We start from the raw sequence: 22,687 nt of genomic DNA, 5'->3' as shown, positions 1-22,687 counted from the left end.
AGTGTCAGAGATCAGTACCTGACCAGATCAGTGTCAGAGTTCAATACCTGACCAGATCAGTGTCAGAGTTCAGTACCTGACCAGATCAGGGTCAGAGTTCAGTACCTGACCAGATCAGGGTCAGAGATCTGTACCTGACCAGATCAGGGTCAGAGTTCAATACCTGACCAGATCAGGGTCAGAGTTCAGTACCTGACCAGATCGATGACTCTCTCTCTGGGGGCGGAGCTGACTGCCTCATCGTTTATCATGATGATCTCGTCCCCAGGAAAGAGCTTGCCCTCTGACGGACCTCCTGTGGACAACAAGAACTAGGGTTATTATTATTATTATTTTATTATATTATTATTATTATTAGTTACTGTATCATCAAACACAGAAACACCAACTATAAACCCAGTATCATTGTTGGTAAGCCACATATATTGGGGTCACTGTTATATAGTGCATGATACCCATATTAAGCAATTCCAAATAGAAAGTAAAATATTTTAAAATGATGAACGGGTTCTAAATGCACTATATGTATATAAAAGAGTAAACATATAATAAGACCTTAGCCTCTGCTCCATTGTCTTATGAAACTGATGATGCAGTCTACTGACCCACACATAACAGGGAAATCTATGGCGGACATGAATCTCAGTGCTCCTGGTTACCGGGGGTGACGGAGCGAACCACCACAGGTTTCTCACTGCCTGCCACAAAACCGAATCCCAGTACTGGATCCCGTCTCATTTCAACCTTCCGGGGAGCTGGAGGCACCAGCCTATCACCATCCAGGCCCAGACGCACCTCCTCCAGAGAACTAGTCTGGGACACGTGACTGAAACAGGAGAGAATGACGGAAATAACAAGGGAAAGAGGAGAAGGCAGAGACAGAGAGAGAGAAACAGAAAGAGAGACAGAAAGAGACAGAGGAAGAGAGAGCGGTGGGACACCAGGAAACAAAAGGGTTTGCTAAAGCTTAGAATTAAAGCTATAACTGCAAAATTAGAAGAAAAAGAAAAGGTTGTTAGCGTTCTCTCGAGATGAGTGGATGTAAGCTAATGGAAACAGGTTTCTGAAGCTGTCATACCCTTACTGACACCATACTGACACCCTATTGACACCCTACTGACACTCTACTGACACCATGATGACACCCTATTGACACCCTACTGACACCATACTAACACCCTAATGACACTCTACTAACACTCTGACACTCTACTGACACCATGATGACACCCTATTGACACCATACCGACACCCTATTGACACCCTACTGACACCATGACGACACCCTATTGACACTATACTGACACCCTACTCACATCCTACTCACACCCTACTAACACTCTACTAACACTACTAACACACTACTGACACTACTGACACTGACACTGTACTGACACCATGATGATACCCTATTGACACCCTATTGGCACCCTACTGACACCCTACTTACACCATGATGACACCCTATTGACACCCTACTGGGGTTGGCGAACGTAAATTGTTGACTGGGGGGTAAAATGTTACCGGAGGTGTGTAAAATGGACACAGCGAGAAAAAAAACAGATTTAAAGTGCAGAAACAGTCTAGTTTGAACTAGTCGTTTGAACTAACCTAGTGAAAACCAGGACATTAAATGATTTTTTTTTTTTTGCCGGGACCGAATATTAAAAAGAAGGAAAACTGTGACAAACCGGGACAGCTCGGGAAAACCGGGACAGTCACGTGAAAACTGGGACAGTCCCGGGAAAACTGGGACAGTCCCGGGAAAACCAGGACAGGTGGCAACCCTACTGACACCATGATGACACCCTACTGACACCCTACTAACACTATAATAACACCATACTGACACCCTACTCACACCCTACTAACACTCTACTAACACTCTACTGACACCATGATGACACCCTATAGACACCCTACTAACACCCTACTGACACTCCACTAACACTCTACTAACACCCTACTGACATCATGATGACACCCTATTGACACTCTACTGACACCCTACTAACACCATAATGACACCCTACTGAAACCATGATGACACCCTACTGACACCCTACTCACCACTACTCACACCCTACTGACACCATGATGACACCCTACTGACACCCTACTCACCACTACTCACACCCTACTGACACCATGATGACACCCTATTGACACATGTTACATTTATGGCATTTAGCAGACGCTCTTATCCAGAGCGACTTACAAAAAGGCGCTCTTATCCAGAGCGACACCCTACTAACACCCTACTGACACCCTACTGACACCATACCGTGCCCTTACTGACATCATACTGTCCTTTGCATGCTAATGAAATCTCCACCTCGTCATTATCATGTGAAATGGCACTACCTACCATTCTTATGTAAGCCAAAACATGTGGTGATTATTAAGGTCGGATCTGACAACCATGTCTTAAAACACCAGCCAACACTTGATTGCACAGCATTGTGTCCTGTGGAAGTCACTATTTCACTGTCCCATTGTGTCCTTTTGAAGTCACTGTTTCACTGTCCTGTTGAAGTCATTGTTTCACTGCATTTGTTCACCTCTGAAAGCTCTGTGCTAGTCTGTCTAGTCTGCATTGTTAGTTAATTAGAGCCGTGGGCTGGGGGGTGTTCACATCGCTGTCATGCCTGACACAAGCTACACCGTGTGCTGAAGGTCTACTATTAATGTTCCAGGCTACAATAAGGGAGGAAAAGAGGCCCCACTGAATCCACAGGACCGTTCTACAGCCCTTAAGCTCCAGGGCAGATTCACTACAAACAAATCAACAGTGCTGTTTGACAAATGACTCTTTTTCTTCCACAACACAGGGCAGGGTCAGACCTCCAATTCAACAGCAAAAAAGAGCACATCGAGAAATGATAAAGTGACAAGCCCAACAGATTGGGCACGGCATGAAAACATATGGGTGCCAGCAACCAGGAAGCATGCTGTCTTCTCCAAACGGCAGCCACCTGCTAAAGGCGGCCCCTGAACTCTGCTCGAGGAAGACCCTGATGACCGCTAATCACTATTATTTGCTGCTTGTGTGCCGCCACATTATCGGGGTGCGGCTGCTCCCGCAGAGTTAATGCACGAGGATAGCACTGACAGGACCGATAATCAACACCTCCCATCTCCACTTCTGTACTTTATGGCTGTAATTCTTCATGGTCCCCAGGGAAATGTACCGAGAAGGAGAAGAGGAATCACAGAGAGACCACAGGAAGACGCCACTGACTGGGGACTCATTAAAAATGTAACACACTGTTAGCTGGAATGTTGATTCTGGTCCCAGTTATATCCTGAGGGTCGATCTTAGCAGGCTTCTACATCCTAAGCAGCTTCTGAGGAATCTAACGGTGTTCCACATGATGGTTAGTGTAGCAGGTGCGGAGTGGCATCTTCCTACAGTATGGCATTTCAGTTTAGTTGTTCCATTGCTTTTTTTGACTCAACAGTGAATCATCTGCTGCCATGCACTGTCATGTCTGTGCTGGATTCACTTCACACATCAGTCACTGACTGCCGCACATGAAACCTTTCCTGAGACAGTAGAACACAGTAGCATACAATAGGGTAGAGTAGAGCACAGTAAAATACAGACGGGCGCAGTAGGGTACAGTAGAGAACAGTAGGGTACAGTAAGGTACAGTCAGGCACAGCTGGCCACGGTAGAGTGCAGGTACTGATCCTGTGTGCAGGTCCTTGGTGGATCATGACGGACTTTAAAATGTGGTGCAGTGCGTAGGATCTTGTTTGGACTGACTGGGGTTTACAAGCCATAACACAAGAAGGTTGAAGCTGAATTGGAGGGGCTCGGGGGGTTTGATTTTTACAACTGCTGCGTGTGACCAGTGCTCAGCCAACCAGCACCATCAGAGGGAGATCCTAACCCTAAACCTAGACTTACTGTGCCATATTTTGTCAAATTGTGATTTTTCACAGCAACTCCACTTTTTACATATCTGTGCAGTTAGAACACACATACACACACACACACACTAGTGATTACTAGGGGGCTGTGAATTACACGTGTCCAGAGCAGTGGGCAGCCCTAGCCCGGTGCCCAGGGAGCAGTTGGGGTTAGGTGCCTTGCTCAAGGGCACCTCAGTCATGGCCTCAGGTCTGGGAATCGAACTCACGACCCTCCGGTAACAAAACCAGTTCCCTACCACCAGGCCATGACTGCCCCTAGGGAGATCAGGATCAGGAGATCCTAACCCTAACCCTAGGTTTACTCTAGGATCAGGAGAGCCGTAGTGCTGTCACCACTGCCTTGCTGACAGCAGCACTAATGCACTAATGCAGTGATATTTCCTCCAATAACCAGGTCCTGCATCACCGAAGGTTTAATCTGGAAAAAAAAATACAAATATCTCCTCTGCCTTATTCACCCTGTAACATATTCAGAAAATATGTCAGCAAGGACTATGACTTGTAATTCTACATTGATGGCATTTGCAATGTTGACAAAAAGCCCTATATTGAAAGTGCAAAGCTCTGTTTCAATGGGCACTTTATGAATTTTTCCTCCACAAATTTATATATATTTTTTGCGGTTTAACTTTTGCAGGACAGGGTGAAATTGCAGTTTTAAGTAGGGAACCAATAAACTGGTAGTTAGCTAGCGGAGCCCTTATATGGGCTATAGCCACTAGATGGCAGAATAGAACTGTCTCATTCCAATTGGTATTGCTCTATTGCTATGCAAGTAACTATTATGGTTCTCTGACAGCTACTTTACAAACCACCTTTATGCTCTCTGATTAAAGTACGTACAAATTCTCTGACATTTCTGACTGTACATATATTCTTGGTAATCAAAATTCTTTCACTGAAAAACTCAGAGGGTCGAAAAAATGCCACATGGCCACACTCGAGCATGTAATTCAGATCAGCTCTCACCCACACACTGTCTGTCACACCAGCCGTCCCTCCCACAGCAGATTATGGGTTTGCTCTATTCCCTCATACCCGGGACACCAGCAGTAGGCAGATGGGCATTCTGACCGCTACAGCTTTCAGTGCAGAGCACTTGAAGGAATTATACGCTTAACTCTGCAGGCATTACTCTAACCCTAACACAGACATACCTGCACACTTAAAACAGCAGGCTTTACTCTAACCCTAACACAGACATGCCTGCACACTTAAAACAGCAGGCTTTACTCTAACCCTAACACAGACATACCTGCACACTTAAAACAGCAGGCTTTACTCTAACCCTAACACAGACATGCCTGCACACTTAAAACAGCAGGCATTACTCTAACCCTAACACAGACATGCCTGCACACTTAAAACAGCAGGCTTTACTCTAACCCTAACACAGACATGCCTGCACACTTAAAACAGCAGGCTTTACTCTAACCCTAACACAGACATACCTGCACACTTAAAACAGCAGGCTTTACTCTAACCCTAACACAGACATACCTGCACACTTAAAACAGCAGGCTTTACTCTAACCCTAACACAGACATGCCTGCACACTTAAAACAGCAGGCTTTACTCTAACCCTAACACAGACATGCCTGCACACTTAAAACAGCAGGCTTTACTCTAACCCTAACACAGACATACCTGCACACTTAAAACAGCAGGCTTTACTCTAACCCTAACACAGACATACCTGCACACTTAAAACAGCAGGCTTTACTCTAACCCTAACACAGACATGCCTGCACACTTAACATGGCAGGTTTATATGCTATCATGCAGCTTTGTGTTGTGGTGAGATTTGCTCAGGGACAGATTGCCCTGTGATTCATATAGTATTCATAGAGATTCAACTCAGAGTAGGAACTGCATACCTGTAAATAGAACACTGTAGGATTAGCACACAACAATGAACTCCTACTGTCAATGAACAGTACACCTACTGTCTACACTACACCTACACACTCTACACCTACACCTACACACTCTACACCTACTGTCTACACACTCTATACCTACACATGCTACACCTACACACTCTACACTACACCTACACACTCTACACCTATTGTCTACACTACACCTACACGCTTTACACCTACTATCTACACAGGCACATGATCACCTGCTATAACCCTGTGATCACCCATGCTCACTCAAAATCACCCGTGATCACCCATGATAAGCTGTGATCACCTCCCATCACCCACAATCACCTACAATCACAGCTGTCTCCCCACACACACTGCAGTCTCCACACACACACACAGCTGTCTCCCCACACACGCAGCTGTCTCGCCACGCACGCAGCTGTCTCCCCACACACGCAGTTGTCTCCACACACAACCCTTGGCTCACTATTCCCTTATGTTCAAGACACCAGACAGCAGCTCCCACCCTCCGTTCATGGAGAGGCTAATTTAAAAAAACAGTATTCACCAACCGCTCCACCGAGGCCACATCATCGCCCCCTCTGCAATACAAGAGCAAGAGGACAAACCTAGTGAGCGCAGGCAGGAGTCAGCAGGGAGATCTAGCTACGTGAGCCAGACATGGATAAAGCAGCAGAGACGTGTTGTTTGGTGCAGGAAAAGGGGAGGAAAGAGGCAGGAGGAGGAGAGGAGAGGTGTAGGAGGAGGGGAGGAGAGGTGTAGGAGGAGGGGAGGAGAGGTGCATGAGGAGAGGAGGCGAGGTGCAAGAGGAGAGAGGTGCATGAGGAGAGGAGAGGCCTCACTGCTTCACATAACTGTATGCCTGTATTTTTAGAAGCAGAGAAAATGTGTTCACTCTCCAATCACTGCCAGAAGCAGAAGAAAAAGAAAGAAACAGAAAAAAAGGAAGAAAAAAGATTAAAAAAAAACAGGTGGAGACCTCAGCATCTTCAGAGAGCTGGCTCTTCTCTCACTCTCCCCATGCTCCCCCATTGCTCCACAAGTGAGTTTTGGAAACATCACAATGGCCCCTATCCTCTCGCACTCTTCCTTTCTGTGGCATTGGGCTGGCACGTGTGAAATCTGAGCATGGTCTGTGTATAGGGTGGTGAACAGGGTCAGGAAGACCTGCAGTAGGCTGACATCCCAGAACGAAGATCTGAGCACAGGTGCCGAGAGCCGCTCAGAGCGTCTATGAGAGGAGACATGCACACACGCTACTCACTCGATGAAGCAGTCACGCACGTTTCTACTGGCAGCCATATCCCAGCTGTCGAGAGCTCGCTGGGTGGCATTCCAATCTCCAGAGGAGGCGGGGCAGCCTGAGGTCTTGGTCCTGTGGCTGAAAAGGGTCAGCAGAAAGGACTGGGTCAGAGATCCTAACAGGTGCCCAATGTGACTCAATTGATAATGCAAAAAAACAGACAACTGTCCATGACAATGTAAAAAAGCATTTGCAAAATGTGAAACACAATGAGAAATGCAATTATGATGTGTACAAGTGACAAAGAGATGTGGAAATTGAATGAACAGTTTTGAGAATGTCAGTTCTGATCTGAGAAATAAACCAAATCGATTGAGAAAAACTATATTTGGCCACAATCACAGGTGCTCTGTTTGGAGAAAGGTCAACACTATATGTAAAGAGAAGAACCTCATCCCAACAGTGAAGCATGGTGGTGGAAATGTGAAGGTCTGGTCCTGCTTTTTCTGTCCAGTTGTGCAGAGTTCTGACCCCTTGTTTTCACGCACAGAAAGACACTACAGATGATATTTGGGAGAATAATTTTGACAGACATTGTTTCGGCATCACTTAAATTATACTCCCCTTATTAAAATAACCCTTGTTGGTTTATGTGGAATAGCCTACACATCCAGATGTCACCAAAATAAAAATACGTAATTATAAGTTATAAGACGTGATTTTAACTTAGTTCATTGAGCACTCTAGTCTAGATAATGTTATGGAAAAGTGCTGAGTTGCTGCTTTCTGATATAAGACATTATTTTTGTACATTGCGTACGATCAAATGAGAAAGTTGTAGGTCATCCTTGTGTCAAGGGACCAGATAAGAGGAGGAAGAAGACGGGAATGAAGACATGTTCCAGACAGAAGCAGTTTTAGACAGAGTGCAGAATTTATGCTGAGCTTAGGCAGGCATTACTGATGCTAACGTATATCTTATCTGTGTAACCTTGTGTCCATAAATGGTATGACTTTGTGTACATGACCAGTCCCTCAAGGTTTAAAAAGACTGGCATCATGAGAAATTCTTGAAACTCACACAATCTCACTCACACATTCTTACAGAGAGACCCTGGTTGTTGCGATGAAGAATTGCCACGACAATGATTAGACATAATTAATCGTATTATGCCTGAAAAGGTTTTTGAGTTTTCTCTTAGTTTTTGTTAAAATAGCTAGCTTTAAAGAGCTTTACTCACTCAGTCCTGTTCAAACTAATAAAATGCTATATAACACTATTCTTGTTTCTGGCTAAAAACCCGAAGAGTGTTATTCACAAGAGTTGTTACACAGCATAAAGGTTTTGATATTGTCTTCAGACATAGATCATAGCCACCAGGGTTCATAAACAGCATCATAAATGTGTTCAGCCCGCAGTGTGTTAAATAGCTGGTGCCAGGAGAACAGATTCACGGGTGTCAGGACAGAGTTCCAAAGTTTAATAAGAAGATAGAAAATGAAAAGTTGTAACTAAGATCATGATCGCTTCCTTTTTGTTCGCACTCCCTGCCCGTCACAAACACAACTATTGTTTATGGCTAAAAACCTAGTCCTGCGTAAAATAATTTGTCCAGAAACACTTCCGTTGTGTTGTGGGCCACTTCCGTTGTGTTGTGGCTGGGTTTGCAGCGTTTCTAAATTTACATCGCATTTCTGAAATGTAGCGCACGTGTTGTCGTTTTAATGAATTCGCTTTGCGTATTTGCGGCACATTTTTCCTTCGCAGCGTGATGGGCTTTCAGGGCCAACGTAATCCAGGGAACCATCAATTCCCAGGCCTATCAACAAATTGACCAGAATCTCTATCCCTACTATCAATCAGGGACAGAAATAGATTATACAACAACAACCTGACAGCAACGACCCAAGGTATTCCAAACAAAAACTACCAAGGAATGGCTTAAGAGAAAGAAGATTTACACTTTTGTTGAATAAATAATTAATATATGTGTTCTATCATTGTGCGATATTTGTCATAATTCAGTCTCTTACACATGGAGATTTTGATATTTATTTCATAAGATTATTTGCATTTGTTTTAGAAAACAATGACCATGTTTGGGTGCTTCACAAACTTACACATGTAAATTAATGAATTGTGTAATCACACCGTTCTTGCCCCGTTAGCTCGCATCATTCTGGTGCCCTCAGTGTGTGAAGCAGTTTAACTTCCCCCCAAAAAGTCAGTTCCAATGTGAGTGATAACAGTGTCAGTGATAATGTGAGTGATAACAGTGTAAGTGATAATGTGAGTGGTAACAGACCTCTATAATGTTTCACTCCAGAACTGTTCACATGTTTCATGCTATAAATGTTCATACGTTACACTCTAGAAATAACTATTTTTGTTCACTCCAGATATATCTATGCTTTTCACTCTAGAAATGTTCATGTTTTTTTTTTGTCTAGAAATGGCAATGGTCTTCACTTTAGGAATGCTCACAGGTTTTGCTCTAGAAAGTATCATTATTTTCATTCTAGAAATGTTCATGGTTTTCATTCTAGAAATGCTCATGTGTGCATGCTGTTCCGATGCCAGAGTGACTCTCACCATTAAGCATTTAAAACCAGCTCAGTTCACTTTGGAACACTCTTAGCTTTGGCATGTTTGGAACATCATGTGCTTTAACCCAGAAAATGAGACATATGATTAATTAATGCTTCATTAAGAAAACATAATCCTCTTTTTGTCTGAGAGTGAAATTTTCTAAACTTCTCCAGCAAAGGCTAAAATAAACTGGACATTATTGTTTCATTAGGATAAAAAATGGGGCTCAACTCCATGCAGCTGTAAAAGCCACACAATCACACACACACACACACACACACACACACACACACACACACACACACACACACACACACACACACACACACACACACACACACACACACTATTTTAAAGCCCATGTCATCCATCTTTTCTTATTTTCCTGTTGCTAAAAACAAACCTGTGTGTGATTAGATAGTCAGACAGACAGACAGACAGACAGACAGACAGACAGATGATTTTCAATCACATGATTTTCCAATCAATTGTATCTTATCTCTTAGTGTACAATACAATATATGTACTATATTTGATGGTGACCTTAAATTACCTTCTGGATAACACAGTATCACACTATTGTCAACAAAAGAAATAAACATTTAGGTAAACAGGACATGAGATGTTATGAGATAAAAATTTTTGAGATTTTGGGGAGGTTATGGGTTATGAGTTAGGGGGTAGGGTTTTAGGGTTTGGGGTTGGGGTAGGGGCAGGGTTAGAGTTTAGGGTTGGGGTTAGGAGTTAAGGTTAGGGTTTAGGGTTAGGTTGCACTGCTACTTGATAAACAAATAATTTATCACACTGTCAGAAATTGCAAGTTCTGAATAGTAAAGTGAAAATTTTACTACAAAACAACACATCACACGCTAACTGACATTCTGATGTATTCTTAACATGTTAATAGTTTGTTAATGTTTGGACTGTTTGGTAATGACATCTAGGTGTGACATCGAAACCACAGGTGCACTTCTTCATACTATAGATTTAAGAAACTCGTCTGATGAGTAATAAAGAGACAAATAAATCCCAGTGTCTTAATGGGTGTAATGATTTCATAATGGGTGTAATGATTTCGTAATGGGTGTAATGATTTTGTAATGGGCGTAATGATTTCGTAATGGGCATAATGATTTCCAGGGTTTTGTGGTGGGATCAGAGATAAAAAGACAATGTGCAGCCTGAACACTAAATGTCCCTCAGATATTCTTACATCAAAGAACTCTCAGCCCTGATGTGTCAGTGACATTAAATTAGGTTAGAAACATCACATCCACAGCTTTCTCTGCCTGCTCAGACAACAACGTTGAAGAAATGAAGTGAAATGTGTCACATCAGTAGGTGACCAATCTGTAAAGCTGAATACATTCCAAAGCAAGCAATGACCATAAATAAACTGAAAAAAGACACGTATGAACTCACAGTTTCGACTGAAGCATCCTCACAACAGTCCACTGATTCTGTAAAATTTTTGAAGTTCATTTTCCAAGTACCTGTTCTGCTGATCAGCTGGATGGCACATTTGTGATGGACGTTTCCTGTACTGTAGTTTTAAACATTTGTGTTTCCCTGTCTGCCTGCTGACATTGAACTGGGAGACACTGTGTAGTTCCTGCATCAGACAGCGAAACCAAAACCTCCTCGGCAGACATTAATAAATGATGCCCACATCCACACCTGTGAAGGAATGCCTGCTGCACACTTGATCACCAGTGTTAGTGTACAGTGGTGCACTATTAGTGTACACTGCATTAGTGTACACTAGTGTGCTATTGTATGCGATTGTGTACACTAGCGCATTATTAAATGCACAAGTGTACGTTAGTGAGCTGCCTCCCAATCACTGCTTAAGCCTAACATTGCCACATTAAACCATGAGACGCAATTCACCTTCTTACACTTTTAGCTGTGCTGTCACAGATAGATATACTTCATACTCCCCTGTTTTTTACACACTGTAGTGTTTGACCAAGCCTAATAATCTTTCCTCCCTCACTGCCAAGGCACATCTACTCCTGGTGTCATGCTGTTGTTGAGTCTTGACACATCTCAGCTGCTGTAATTCCTCCCACCCTGACACTTCCCTTGCTGTGACTCCTCCCACCCTGACACTTCCCTTGCTGTGACTCCTCCCACCCTGACACTTCCCTTGCTGTTACTCCTCCCACCCAGACCCCTTCCGTTGCTGTGACTCCTCCCACCCCTAACACTTCCCTTGCTGTGACCCCTCCCACCCAGACCTTTCCCATGCTGTGACTCCTCCCACCCTGACACTTCCCTTGCTGTTACTCCTCCCACCCAGACCCCTTCCCTTGCTGTGACTCCTCCCACCCCTAACACTTCCCTTGCTGTGACCCCTCCCACACTGACACTTCCCTTGCTGTGACCCCTCCCACAGAGACCTTTCCCTTGCTGTTACTCATCCCACCCTGACACCTTCCTTGCTTGTTCCAGCTGTAGTGCACAGTCAGTCACAGCAGACCTGGTTGCTCTCAATGTTTCTTTCTCATGCTTAGAGTTTTCTCTTGCCTCTAAAAATGTATTTTAAAAGATTGTTAAATAAAATAAATTGAATGCCAACTTTCTGTGGCCTATTATGAGAAAGAATCAATCCATGTGAGCCAAAGAATCTACTCAAGACACTTTGCAGATTTCACTTAGAAGACATTCATTCAGACAGTGATACCTCAAGCCACCAATGAGAGGATTGAGTTCCTGTGGAGTCTGTTGCCATGACACTGTGGGTGAGTTTTGTATGGTATGCAGAACTCCTCTCACAGGTGAGCACTACTGATCAATACTTAAGAACTAAACTGAGCACTACATTTCCCCTACTTGCTATGAGAAAATTATTTTTTCAAATAGATAAAAAAATCAACTGTTACCCAGCTCTTAAGCAAATTGTAACCTATTATATATAAAATACCTCTTTTTTTGCAATGGTGTACATATGTAATTACTAAAAATACAAAGCAGGGATCACAGCTATAGTTTACAAGCACTTCAACAGCACAGGTTGTATTTCTTTGCACTGGATAAATAATTTAGTCCAGCAATCCCCAAGAGTGCAGAGTGAGTGGAGAATGGAGAAATGAATCCTGCTCCCTGACACCAATCCCAAGCAGACTGCCTTTGCTGATCAATAAGGTCCCACCTGTCTTTCAACAAAAGATCCAATCAGGGAAGTTCTCTCATCCTCATCAGAAACAAGCAATAGTTTGTATACGTATTGTTTTCTGTAAGCTTGTTATGTAGCGAAAAATGTGATCACTTTGCAGCATCAAACAGGAGAAGCAGGTCACGTTTCCTAATGGACAGGTTACATTTCCCACAGACTGTCCCAACATGACAAGTTACTTAATGTATGTCTCAGTAAGTAGCTTCTTTATTTCATTAAGGTTAGAGCACTCGTCATATGTGGCAAGACCTTCTAATGTGCTCACACAGTATTAGCATCACAAGAAACATATTAACTGTATTAAAATTCTATAATAATTATTTATGGATTAATGCACTGAATCCAGAACAAAGAAAAGTCAGCTGGTCACACAGTGTCTCTGACACACACACACACACACACACACACACACACACACACACACACACACACACACACACACACACACAGCAGTAGCAGAAAAATATTTCAGACCCCTTAAGTGACAAACAATGAAAAAATGGAATTCCAAAAAATTCCAAAAAATGGAAAGTGACCATCTTGCCTCAGAAGAGCTAATGCATGAACAGGCAACCAAGTCAAGTCAAAGGTCAAACAAGTCAAAGGTCAGCCAACTCAAAAGGTCATGCATCTAGGGTCCTTCCCATGCTGAGGCATTCTCTTTTGCTCACACTACCTGTATCTTTGTAAAATTGGAGATGGAAAAAGATGTGCAAGACACATTTAGGAAGTCCTCTTTTTAAATAAACAGCAACTTCATTCTAAAGCATCCATCCTAATGGCACACAGCTCTACAGTAGACAATAACTGTCATATTCCTCACTACTGATATAGCATCTGTCAGGTGAATGTCAGCACAGCAACAAGATCTGGTGATATAAGAAGTTATTAAATATTTATATTGAGTTTATGGAAATGTATCACATTACTCCTCCTTAAGTGTGAACTGAAATCTAAAGTCTGTCACGGTCGACCTCAACTCCTCCCTCAGGCTTGTTGTGTGTGTGCACACTTTAGTCTGAGTGTGTGTACTCATTCTTCCGTGTGTACTCATTCTTCCGTGTGTACTCGTCTCATCTGTCTCTTGTCTTGTTAGTGGTATATATTGCACTGCGTCTTGTTAACATTTGTATATAGAAGTGTATGTCTGTGTCATGTCCTTCGTCTATACGTAAACCAGTCCTGTGTGGGTCTGTATACATTAAGAGACAAAATAAATATTACAAGTTTAAATACTAGTCACAAAGACCTACATAAATACTACTACCATGACTTCTAGTACTACCTGTCATGGTAGGCTGGGCTGCGAGCACAGGGGATATGCCCACACCACGACACGTCACTGCCACACCACCCCCCCCTCTCAATCACATACTGACATGCCCCTCGTTAGTTTTTAACACCTGTTGCACATTATGCTTCTGTTTCAAAACCCTCACAGTTCCCATCTTCCAGTGCTGAGTATTCTACTTGCCTGCACCAGAAGTGTCAGTCTTCATCTCATGCCCTGAATGACGATTAATTTGAGATTAACGCTTAGTTGCTGTTCTATAGCCATCAGCTCTCTAGCTGAGCCTTATTTTGGTGAAGCTCTTGTTCCGTCTTGCTGTTATGGACATTAAACACGTAACTGCCTCACTTTTGCCTCCTGCAGCTTCCATGACGTCACACTACCACTACAAAAACCACCACCACCACTAATACTACCATCACCACCACCACCACCACTACTACTACTAATAATAATAATAAATTTTCAAAAATGCATAGGCCTACAATATTTTTTAAAGCATAAAAAACACAAGCACTTATTAAATGACAAAAAACTTCTATTAAGAATATTCTTAACAGATTATCTTGGACAATAATAGTATTTGACATTTTACTGTGATGAAATCTTGACAGCAGCCATTCATCTGAATACCTGAGGTGACAATGCTGCCTCACGGAGCTTGGTTTATTTACATGGATGACACACTCCACATTTACCATTACTTTTACCTCAGGAGAACTAAACACATGAGGATGACAAGGCATGACCAAACACACAACGAGATATGCGCACAACAACCAAACACACAACGAGATATGCGCACAACAACCAAAAACACGAGATATATGCACAATAACCAAGCACACAAGGATATATATGCACAACAACCAAACACACTATGAGATATGTGCACAACAACCAAACACACAACGAGATATGCACAATAACCAAACACACAACGAGACATGCGCACAACAACCAAACACACAAGATATGCGCACAATAACCAAACACACAACATGATATGCACACAACAACCAAACACACAATGAGATATATGCACAATAACCAAACACACAATGAGATATATGTACAATAACCAAACACACAATGAGATATGTGCACAATGACAAAACACATAATGAGATATACACACACAACAACCAAACAAATAAATAACAGGCTATAGGGGTAGGAAAACAAAAGGCAGGATTAACAGACTCAAGAAGCAAGTAGACGGGTGAACTAAACCTACAGAGCATACGACTTACAGTACATTCATAAACAAACACTGACAGAACTGAGATCAAACACACAAAACCATACAATTACCATCGACTGAAAGGTACGTGTAACATCAACGAACACTAAAGCACAAAGGTACATAACCATGACATATAAACCATGATTCCAAGGATACCTATTCAATAAGCGTTTACCATATACATAGCATTCGTGAGTGCATAAACAATGAGAGAGCCAGAGAAACACACTCGCACACATTAACCCACCAAGAAACCCTGGAAACAAGGAACTATATACCAACAGGTGATCAAAACAAACTAGTAACAGCTGAAATCTGTAAAGAATTGGGGGCTGAATGAGGGCTGGGGTACAAATGAGAGGGCATGACGGTCTGGAGAGGGCGGAGCCAGGTGTGACACAGAGACACTAATCATGGCACCATGCTCAACAGAGTGTGGGATCTACCACATTAGGCAGGACCCAATGTACAATTATTATCATGTATTATTTATTAGATTGTATATTACATTATTATTATTGTTGTTGTTGTTGTTGCTTTGAAGGTCCATGCTGAAACCAAGTGGAGCATTTAAAGACCTTCTCCGTGTTCCTGGAGCTGGCCGTATTTCTGCCGGACTGACTCTGTGTGGGGAGTGTGTAGGAGAGGGCAGTGTTCCATGCCTGTGGCTGCAGCTCAGTGGAGATGCTGCATGCTGAATCCTCTCTGGCCCCTGTGCACACAGCTGCGTGCAGCAGTCTTGGAGTCTCCCTGCAGATTTAATGTCCCTCTGTGTAGCAGAGCCTTCATACAGATGAACAGTGCAGTGTTCATCTTCCTATTGTCCACATCTTTGAAGACTGAGCCGAACTGCTGTTTGCAAGCACTATGTTTTTCCTATCTAAAATATTTTAGCAATGATGAGTAGCTATTTAACTAAATTGTTTTTTCTACAGAGGTTGATAACTGGGAATCTTAAGAACGTGAACAGGAGTGAATTAAATTATTAGGATAGGAAGAAACAGACTTGTTGTAGTGACGATATGCAGCAAGGTTCAGAAAAGCAATATAAGACCTAGATGATCAGTAGGCTATATGTGCAGTCAAGCTTTCGTTGTTACTTTTCACTTGCACACTGAAAAGTGTGTCATCTCCTCTAGCTAGGGCTATGAAATAAAGATGATTCATGCAAACTCCTGCCAAGGGCCCTTCTTTTTTTATAGTGCCCTACACAAGGAGGAGATGCTAACTTGTGTGAACCACAAGGGCATATGGAACTCCTCCATTGCTCACAGAATATGGAAACCTCTGAGTATTCCTTCATAGTTCAAGATAAACCTTTGTATTAAACATTAGGTATAGTACATGGTGCTGACTTGTTCTGTGTGAACATTGTGTGTATATTTTGAATGATATCACTTCTTTTTTCATAAATCTGGAGGTGTTGAGTGAGTGTTACTGTCATACATCTTCAAAGATCTGAAACACATTTGAACCCTTGAAGGTCCTCTGTGCAGGAGGGGCAGCCTTTCATGTTTAGCTGTGGCAGACAAACACAGTGAATGAGTCCAGCAGACAAACTGAGTGATAAACATGAACACACACGTCCAAGCCTTTCACAGGGAACATTTGACTCCCAGTGGGCACAATGCTTCAATGTCTCACAACACCCTGTAACATCTGGAGTGCTGGATTTAAAACACATAACTAGTTTAGTTAAAGTGTGTTTGCCAGTAATAATTCAATAGTTTAAAATAAACAATCAATGCACATTTTGGGACAAAACTACAGGACCTAAAGGGTAATATGATTCTGGAGCAGTGCAACTAATTACAAAAGAACTTAACATTGGAATTCTGATGCCAGCCTGAAAACCTCTAAATTGCTGTGATTAATGGACGACATAAGGACATAGGAGCCAGATTTTGTCATGTTCAGAGACTGTCTAGAGTCCGCCTGTTTATCAGTGCTGTAAAAGGCATTGAGGCAACTGGCCTGAGGCACATGGGTGGCAGTGTGTGAGTGGTGGTGTGTGAGTGGCAGTGTGTGAGTGTTGGTGTGTGAGTGGTGATGTGTGAGTGGTGGTGTGTGAGTGGCAGTGTGTGAGTGTTGGTGTGTGAGTGGCGATGTGTGAGTGGTGGTGTGTGAGTGGCAGTGTGTGAGTGGCGCTGTGTGAGTAATGGTGTGTGAGTAACGGAATGTGAGTAACAGTGTGAATGACAGTGTGTGAGTGGTGTACTTTAGATTACATAGACCGAGCTGGAAATGCTAGATCATTTATAATTACTGTTGTGTCTCTTTTTGTATCAGGGTCCATGTTTTTAATTAGGGTACATATTTTTTTATTATGAACTTGCTATTCTGATCCAAAAACATACTGCACTCACAGTTTAACTCTTTATTCATTAAGATCATTAGGACTTATGACACATAGTAACAATATAGTAAATTAGTGACACATAGTAACAATATAGTAAATTAGCCATGGAAGAGGACTCTGATATTTACAATATTGAAAACTCCACAAGCTAAAATGAAACTTATGCTTACTGCATGCCGATAAAACATAAAAATGATCTAGAGCAAAATACCTCCACATCGCCACCCAGAGACCATCGTCACAGCACCACCCAGATGCTATCTCCACAGCACCACCCAGATGCTATCTCCACAGCACCACCCAGAGGTCATCTCCACATCGCTACCCAGAGACCATCGTCACAGCACCACCCAGATGTCATCTCCACAGCACCACCCAGATGCTAACTCCACAGCACCACCCAAAGGTCATCTCCACAGCACCACCCAGATGTCATCTCCACAGCACCACCCAGATGTCATCTCCACAGCACCACCCAAAGGTCATCTCCACAGCACCACCCAGATGTCATCTCCACAGCACCACCCAGATGTCATCTCCACAGCACCACCCAGATGCTAACTCCACAGCGCCACCCAAGAAAAACTCAGACAAATGAACACAAATGACCACAATCATTGCAGTGTGGGTCCCTCTTTAAAGCACAATGGACCTGCATCTGCCACAGTACCGCCTTTGTTCCTGATACAGTCATCTCCATGAGTACAGCTGTCTGCATGAGTACAGTCATCTACATGAGTACAGCTGTCTGCATGAGTACAGTCGTCTCCATGAGTACAGCTGTCTGCATGAGTACAGCCGTCTGCATGAGTACAGCCGTCTGCATGAGTACAGCCATCTGCTTGAGTACAGTCTTCTCCATGAGTACAGCTGTCTGCATGAGTACAGCCGTCTCCTTGAGTACAGCCATTTGCACGAATACAGCCATCTGCATGAGTACAGTCGCCTGCGTGAGTACAGCCATTTGCACAAGTACAGCCGTTTGCATGAGTACAGTCATCTGGATGAGTACAGCCGTCTGAATGAGTACAGTCTTCTCCATGAGTACAGCTGTCTGCATGAGTACAGCCGTCTGCATGAGTACAGCCGTTTGCACGAGTACAGCCATCTGCATGAGTACAGTCGTCTGCATGCGTACAGCCGTCTGCATGAGTACAGTCTTCTCCATGAGTACAGCTGTCTGCATGAGTACAGCCATCTGCATGAGTAGTCTTCTCCATGAGTACAGCCGTCTGCATGAGTACAGCCGTCTGCATGAGTACAGCCGTCTGCATGAGTACAGCAGTTTGCACGAGTACAGCCGTCTGCATGAGTACAGTCATTTGCATGAGTACAGCCGTTTGCACAAGTACAGTCGTCTGCATGAGTACAGTCGTCTGCATGAGTACAGCCGTCTGCATGAGTACAGTCGTCTGAGTACTGCCAACGTCACGACTGCCTGATGCTTGAACATGCCTTTGGCATTCTGCAAATTCCCATTACACTAATTCTCACTTACCACTGACTTAATGTCTTGTATGGTGACAGCTGTATTTGTCGGTCAGCTGATCACGCTTAGTGTACTAGACAGAGGCTTTCTGACATACAGCACTGCCAACAGGATATATAATAAAGCAACAGCTGTGTGGCAAAAATAAAATGCTTTCCTGTAGGTTTGTGATGTTTAAAGACTTGTAAAGATAACCATGCATTCATTCCATCTCCTGAGACAGAGCTATGATGACTGTAGCCACACAGGTGAGCCTGTGTGATGTGCAAAGATAATTCTCTAAGAGGATCATTGGGTCGCATCATGAAAGTGAACACAAATAACCAATACATTTGGTTTACTATGCCCAGAGTCAGCATTAACTTTACTGATTGGTATAACTAGTATAGTTTCGTGCAGCCTACAAGTCAATAATGCTGTTTTGGGGGAGGAGCTATATGTTCCAAAGCAGAACGTGTAGCAAACAGGTACAGGTAAGCGTGAGAACAGTCTACTTGGTCTCGCGCTCAGTAAGATGACTCACGAAATCTGGGGGTTCCTGATGTACGTTCATGTTGCCAGGGAGCTGCTACAAATGACTAACATTCTTGTTAAATAAAAAACTAATAAATGCTACTGCAAAATGAACATTACAGTGACGTTTTTCACCAAGTCTAAACGAAATGCCAGCAGTTATTCTTTGCATTGCAAATACAGATTAAAATAATGTAAATGACATGACGCTTTAATTGCCACAGAAGCTCGCGTCGCTCGGTAAGTTTTACACGCTTCTGCATGACGCGTCAAAGCGTCATCTCTCACAACACCGCTCTGCGCGCGCCCGCATGCACGGAATCCATGATTATGTCACATAAAAGAGCACGAAATTATCTTGCATTGTATGTTGTTTAGGTTCGCGTCGTCTCACGACATGGATAAAACTACATTAAAAGTCTGGTGAGCGCGCAATTTCAGGTTGTTAGCGCGTTTGGCGGCAGAGCACCGACTCACCCTGACAGTTTGGGCATCTTGACGAAGCTGAACACGTCCATGTGTGCGGCAGGCTGCGGCTCGCGACGGAGATGTGATGCTCAACATTCACTCTGCCTCCATAGTCACAACAGCCTGTATGTTTGATGAATGCATGAAAAGCGGGCAACAGAGAGCCCCGTCAGAGTCAGCTGTAGTTATTACGAGTGATGTCCGGCATGGTTGAATGGTCCGCGTCCGCGCCTCAGTCGCCGACAATCCTCTGTACACCGTGCAGAATCCACTGTGAACGGATTTGTCCTGCGTTACTGCCCACAGACTACATCCTTCAAAGCGTGTCCGCCGTTAGCTGCGGTGAACCTGCTCCGTTTCCATCACAGAGACATAATGTGCCATTACTTTGCGATAGCAACAGCGTGACGGGAGATAGGGAGGTCTGGATCACAGAGGAGACTTCGTATGAGGAATCACAGCTGGTAGATGTTCGAAGGAGAGGTGTTCGTGATGCGCATCTTCTCTCCGGTTGTATCGGCGTTGTAATCAGAAGCGGAGCCGCATAGAGTGGATTCAGAAGAGCGTGGGTGTTGTTCCTCGAGATAGGAGGAGAGAGAGGGAGAGAGAGAGAGCGAGAGAGAGAAATATGTGGGAGCGGGTGAGACTGGAGTGAAGCAGAATGAGAGAATATAACGGAAAATGAAAAGCCGTTTGGAGTTAGATCATTTGAGATAGATCATTTGGATATAGATGGCTTAATAGATTTTATATTAGCAGACGTAATATTGTTTTAAATGTTAGCATATTGGTTACTGAGACACAAACGGAACTGTTTTTTTTTTATTAAGGATACAAATGCAAACGGAAGACTAAAGGTTCACTTTACTACGCTAGCCACATGCCTGTCTAACCAAACACTTAACTTCGCGAGTCACCTGCCAGTTTAAACTACCTTAGGGTGATTTTCATTGGTAGTTTACAGGTGGAAGGACTTTTGTGTTAATGCACACATTATTTTTGGATACTGTTGTCTCACTGTGCTGACAGAACCAATCAAAATCTTCAGGATTTTGCCGGATCCAGCCATCCTCCAGAGGACTGGAGTACTGAATGTAGAAATAGTGACTGGAGGTAGTGAACCTGGAGTAATGAACCTGGAGGTAGTGAATGTGGAGTAATGGGCCTGGAGTTGTGAACACGGAGTAGTGAATGTGGAGTAATGGGCCTGGAGTAGTGAACATGGAGTAGTGAATGTGGAGTAATGGGCCTGGAGTATATGTAATGGATACATGTAGTGGATATGCATAGTGGATATATGTAGTGGATATAGTGGATATATGTAGTGGATACATATAGTGGATATATGTAGTGGATACATATAGTGGATATATGTAGTGGATATATGTAGTGGATACATATAGTGGATATATGTAGTGGATATATGTAGTGGATACATGCAGTGGATATATATAGTGGATATATGTAGTGGATATATGTAGTGGATACATATAGTGGATATATATAGTGGATACATATATTGGATATATGTAGTGGATACATGCAGTGGATACATGTAGCGGATATGTAGTGGATATATGTAGTGGATACAGGTACTATTCTGCAGACACACTTGAACACTGCAAACATTTCAGATATTACAGATACTAAATATGCTGCACTTAATGCAATTTAGACATTGCAGACACTACACTGCATATATTGAGGACTCTGCAGACACTGCCACTACATTTATTAATCTCTGTGTATAAGTTCCTCTGATTGAAAACACCACCACTAATCATGATGTAAACAGATCTGTTAATACACCCATATGTTCACTGCACAGAGCAGAGTACAGAGCAGAGCACAGAGTAGTGCACAGAGCAGAGCACAGAGTAGAGCACAGAGCAGACTCACTCTCAGGACTACAGTGTGATGCTGTAGAACCCCATCTTGTCACTGCTCTCCATCTCTGCAACTAATTAGGTGTTTGGTGGGTTTGTGCTGGATTTTCCAGTCTTCAATAGATCCAGTCTCCAGTAGATTCAGTCTCTAGTAGATCCAGTCACAAGTAGATCCAGTCTCTAGTAGATCCTGTTCAATGGTCTACATGTTTGTTTGCTGTGTTTGTGATATTTTTGCCACTGTTTCCAGGAGCCTCTTTACACAATATGCTGTAGTTGCAGCTAGTCTGGAGGGAAACAGTGACCAACTCTTAGTGGGCTTCAGCAAAAGCATCAGTCATGGTACAAGAACCCTGAGGCAAGGAGACAGAAAGGGGGGAGGGGGGTGGAGAGGGAGAGAGAGAGAGAGAGAGAATGGTGAGAGAGGGAGAGAGAGAGAGAGAGAGAATGGTGAGAGAGAGAGAGAGAGAATGGTGAGAGAGCGAGAGAGAGAGTACTAACTGAGGCATCTTCTGCCTCAGTAATGAAATGCCATCACGTTACGGGCCAGTGCATTAGCCATGGGATCAATGCTGAGCCGCTTCTGATTT

At 43.2% G+C, this 22,687-nt stretch overlaps 1 protein-coding gene across 2 annotated transcripts in view; it reads right to left on the bottom strand.

Moving 5' to 3' along the window:
- frmpd4 (FERM and PDZ domain containing 4) overlaps positions 1–20,853 on the bottom strand; it is a 37,759-nt gene extending 16,906 nt beyond the window's left edge. The window contains exons 1-4 of one of the 2 annotated variants that reach the window (XM_077001950.1): positions 20,221–20,853; positions 7,099–7,215; positions 660–826; positions 193–295 (exon numbers count right to left, since the gene is read on the bottom strand). In XM_077001950.1, coding sequence (XP_076858065.1) covers positions 193–295; positions 660–826; positions 7,099–7,215; positions 20,221–20,261 — 428 coding nt within the window. In that variant the 5' untranslated portion in view covers positions 20,262–20,853. The remainder of the gene's footprint in view (positions 1–192; positions 296–659; positions 827–7,098; positions 7,216–20,220) is intronic. The other variant, XM_077001951.1, reaches the window with a different exon arrangement.
- Positions 20,854–22,687: the final 1,834 nt, after the last annotated feature.

The sequence above is a fragment of the Brachyhypopomus gauderio genome, chromosome 4 (assembly GCF_052324685.1).
Source record: "Brachyhypopomus gauderio isolate BG-103 chromosome 4, BGAUD_0.2, whole genome shotgun sequence".
Taxonomy (NCBI): Eukaryota; Metazoa; Chordata; class Actinopteri; order Gymnotiformes; family Hypopomidae; genus Brachyhypopomus; species Brachyhypopomus gauderio.
This window is presented reverse-complemented; position numbering and strand designations above follow the sequence as displayed.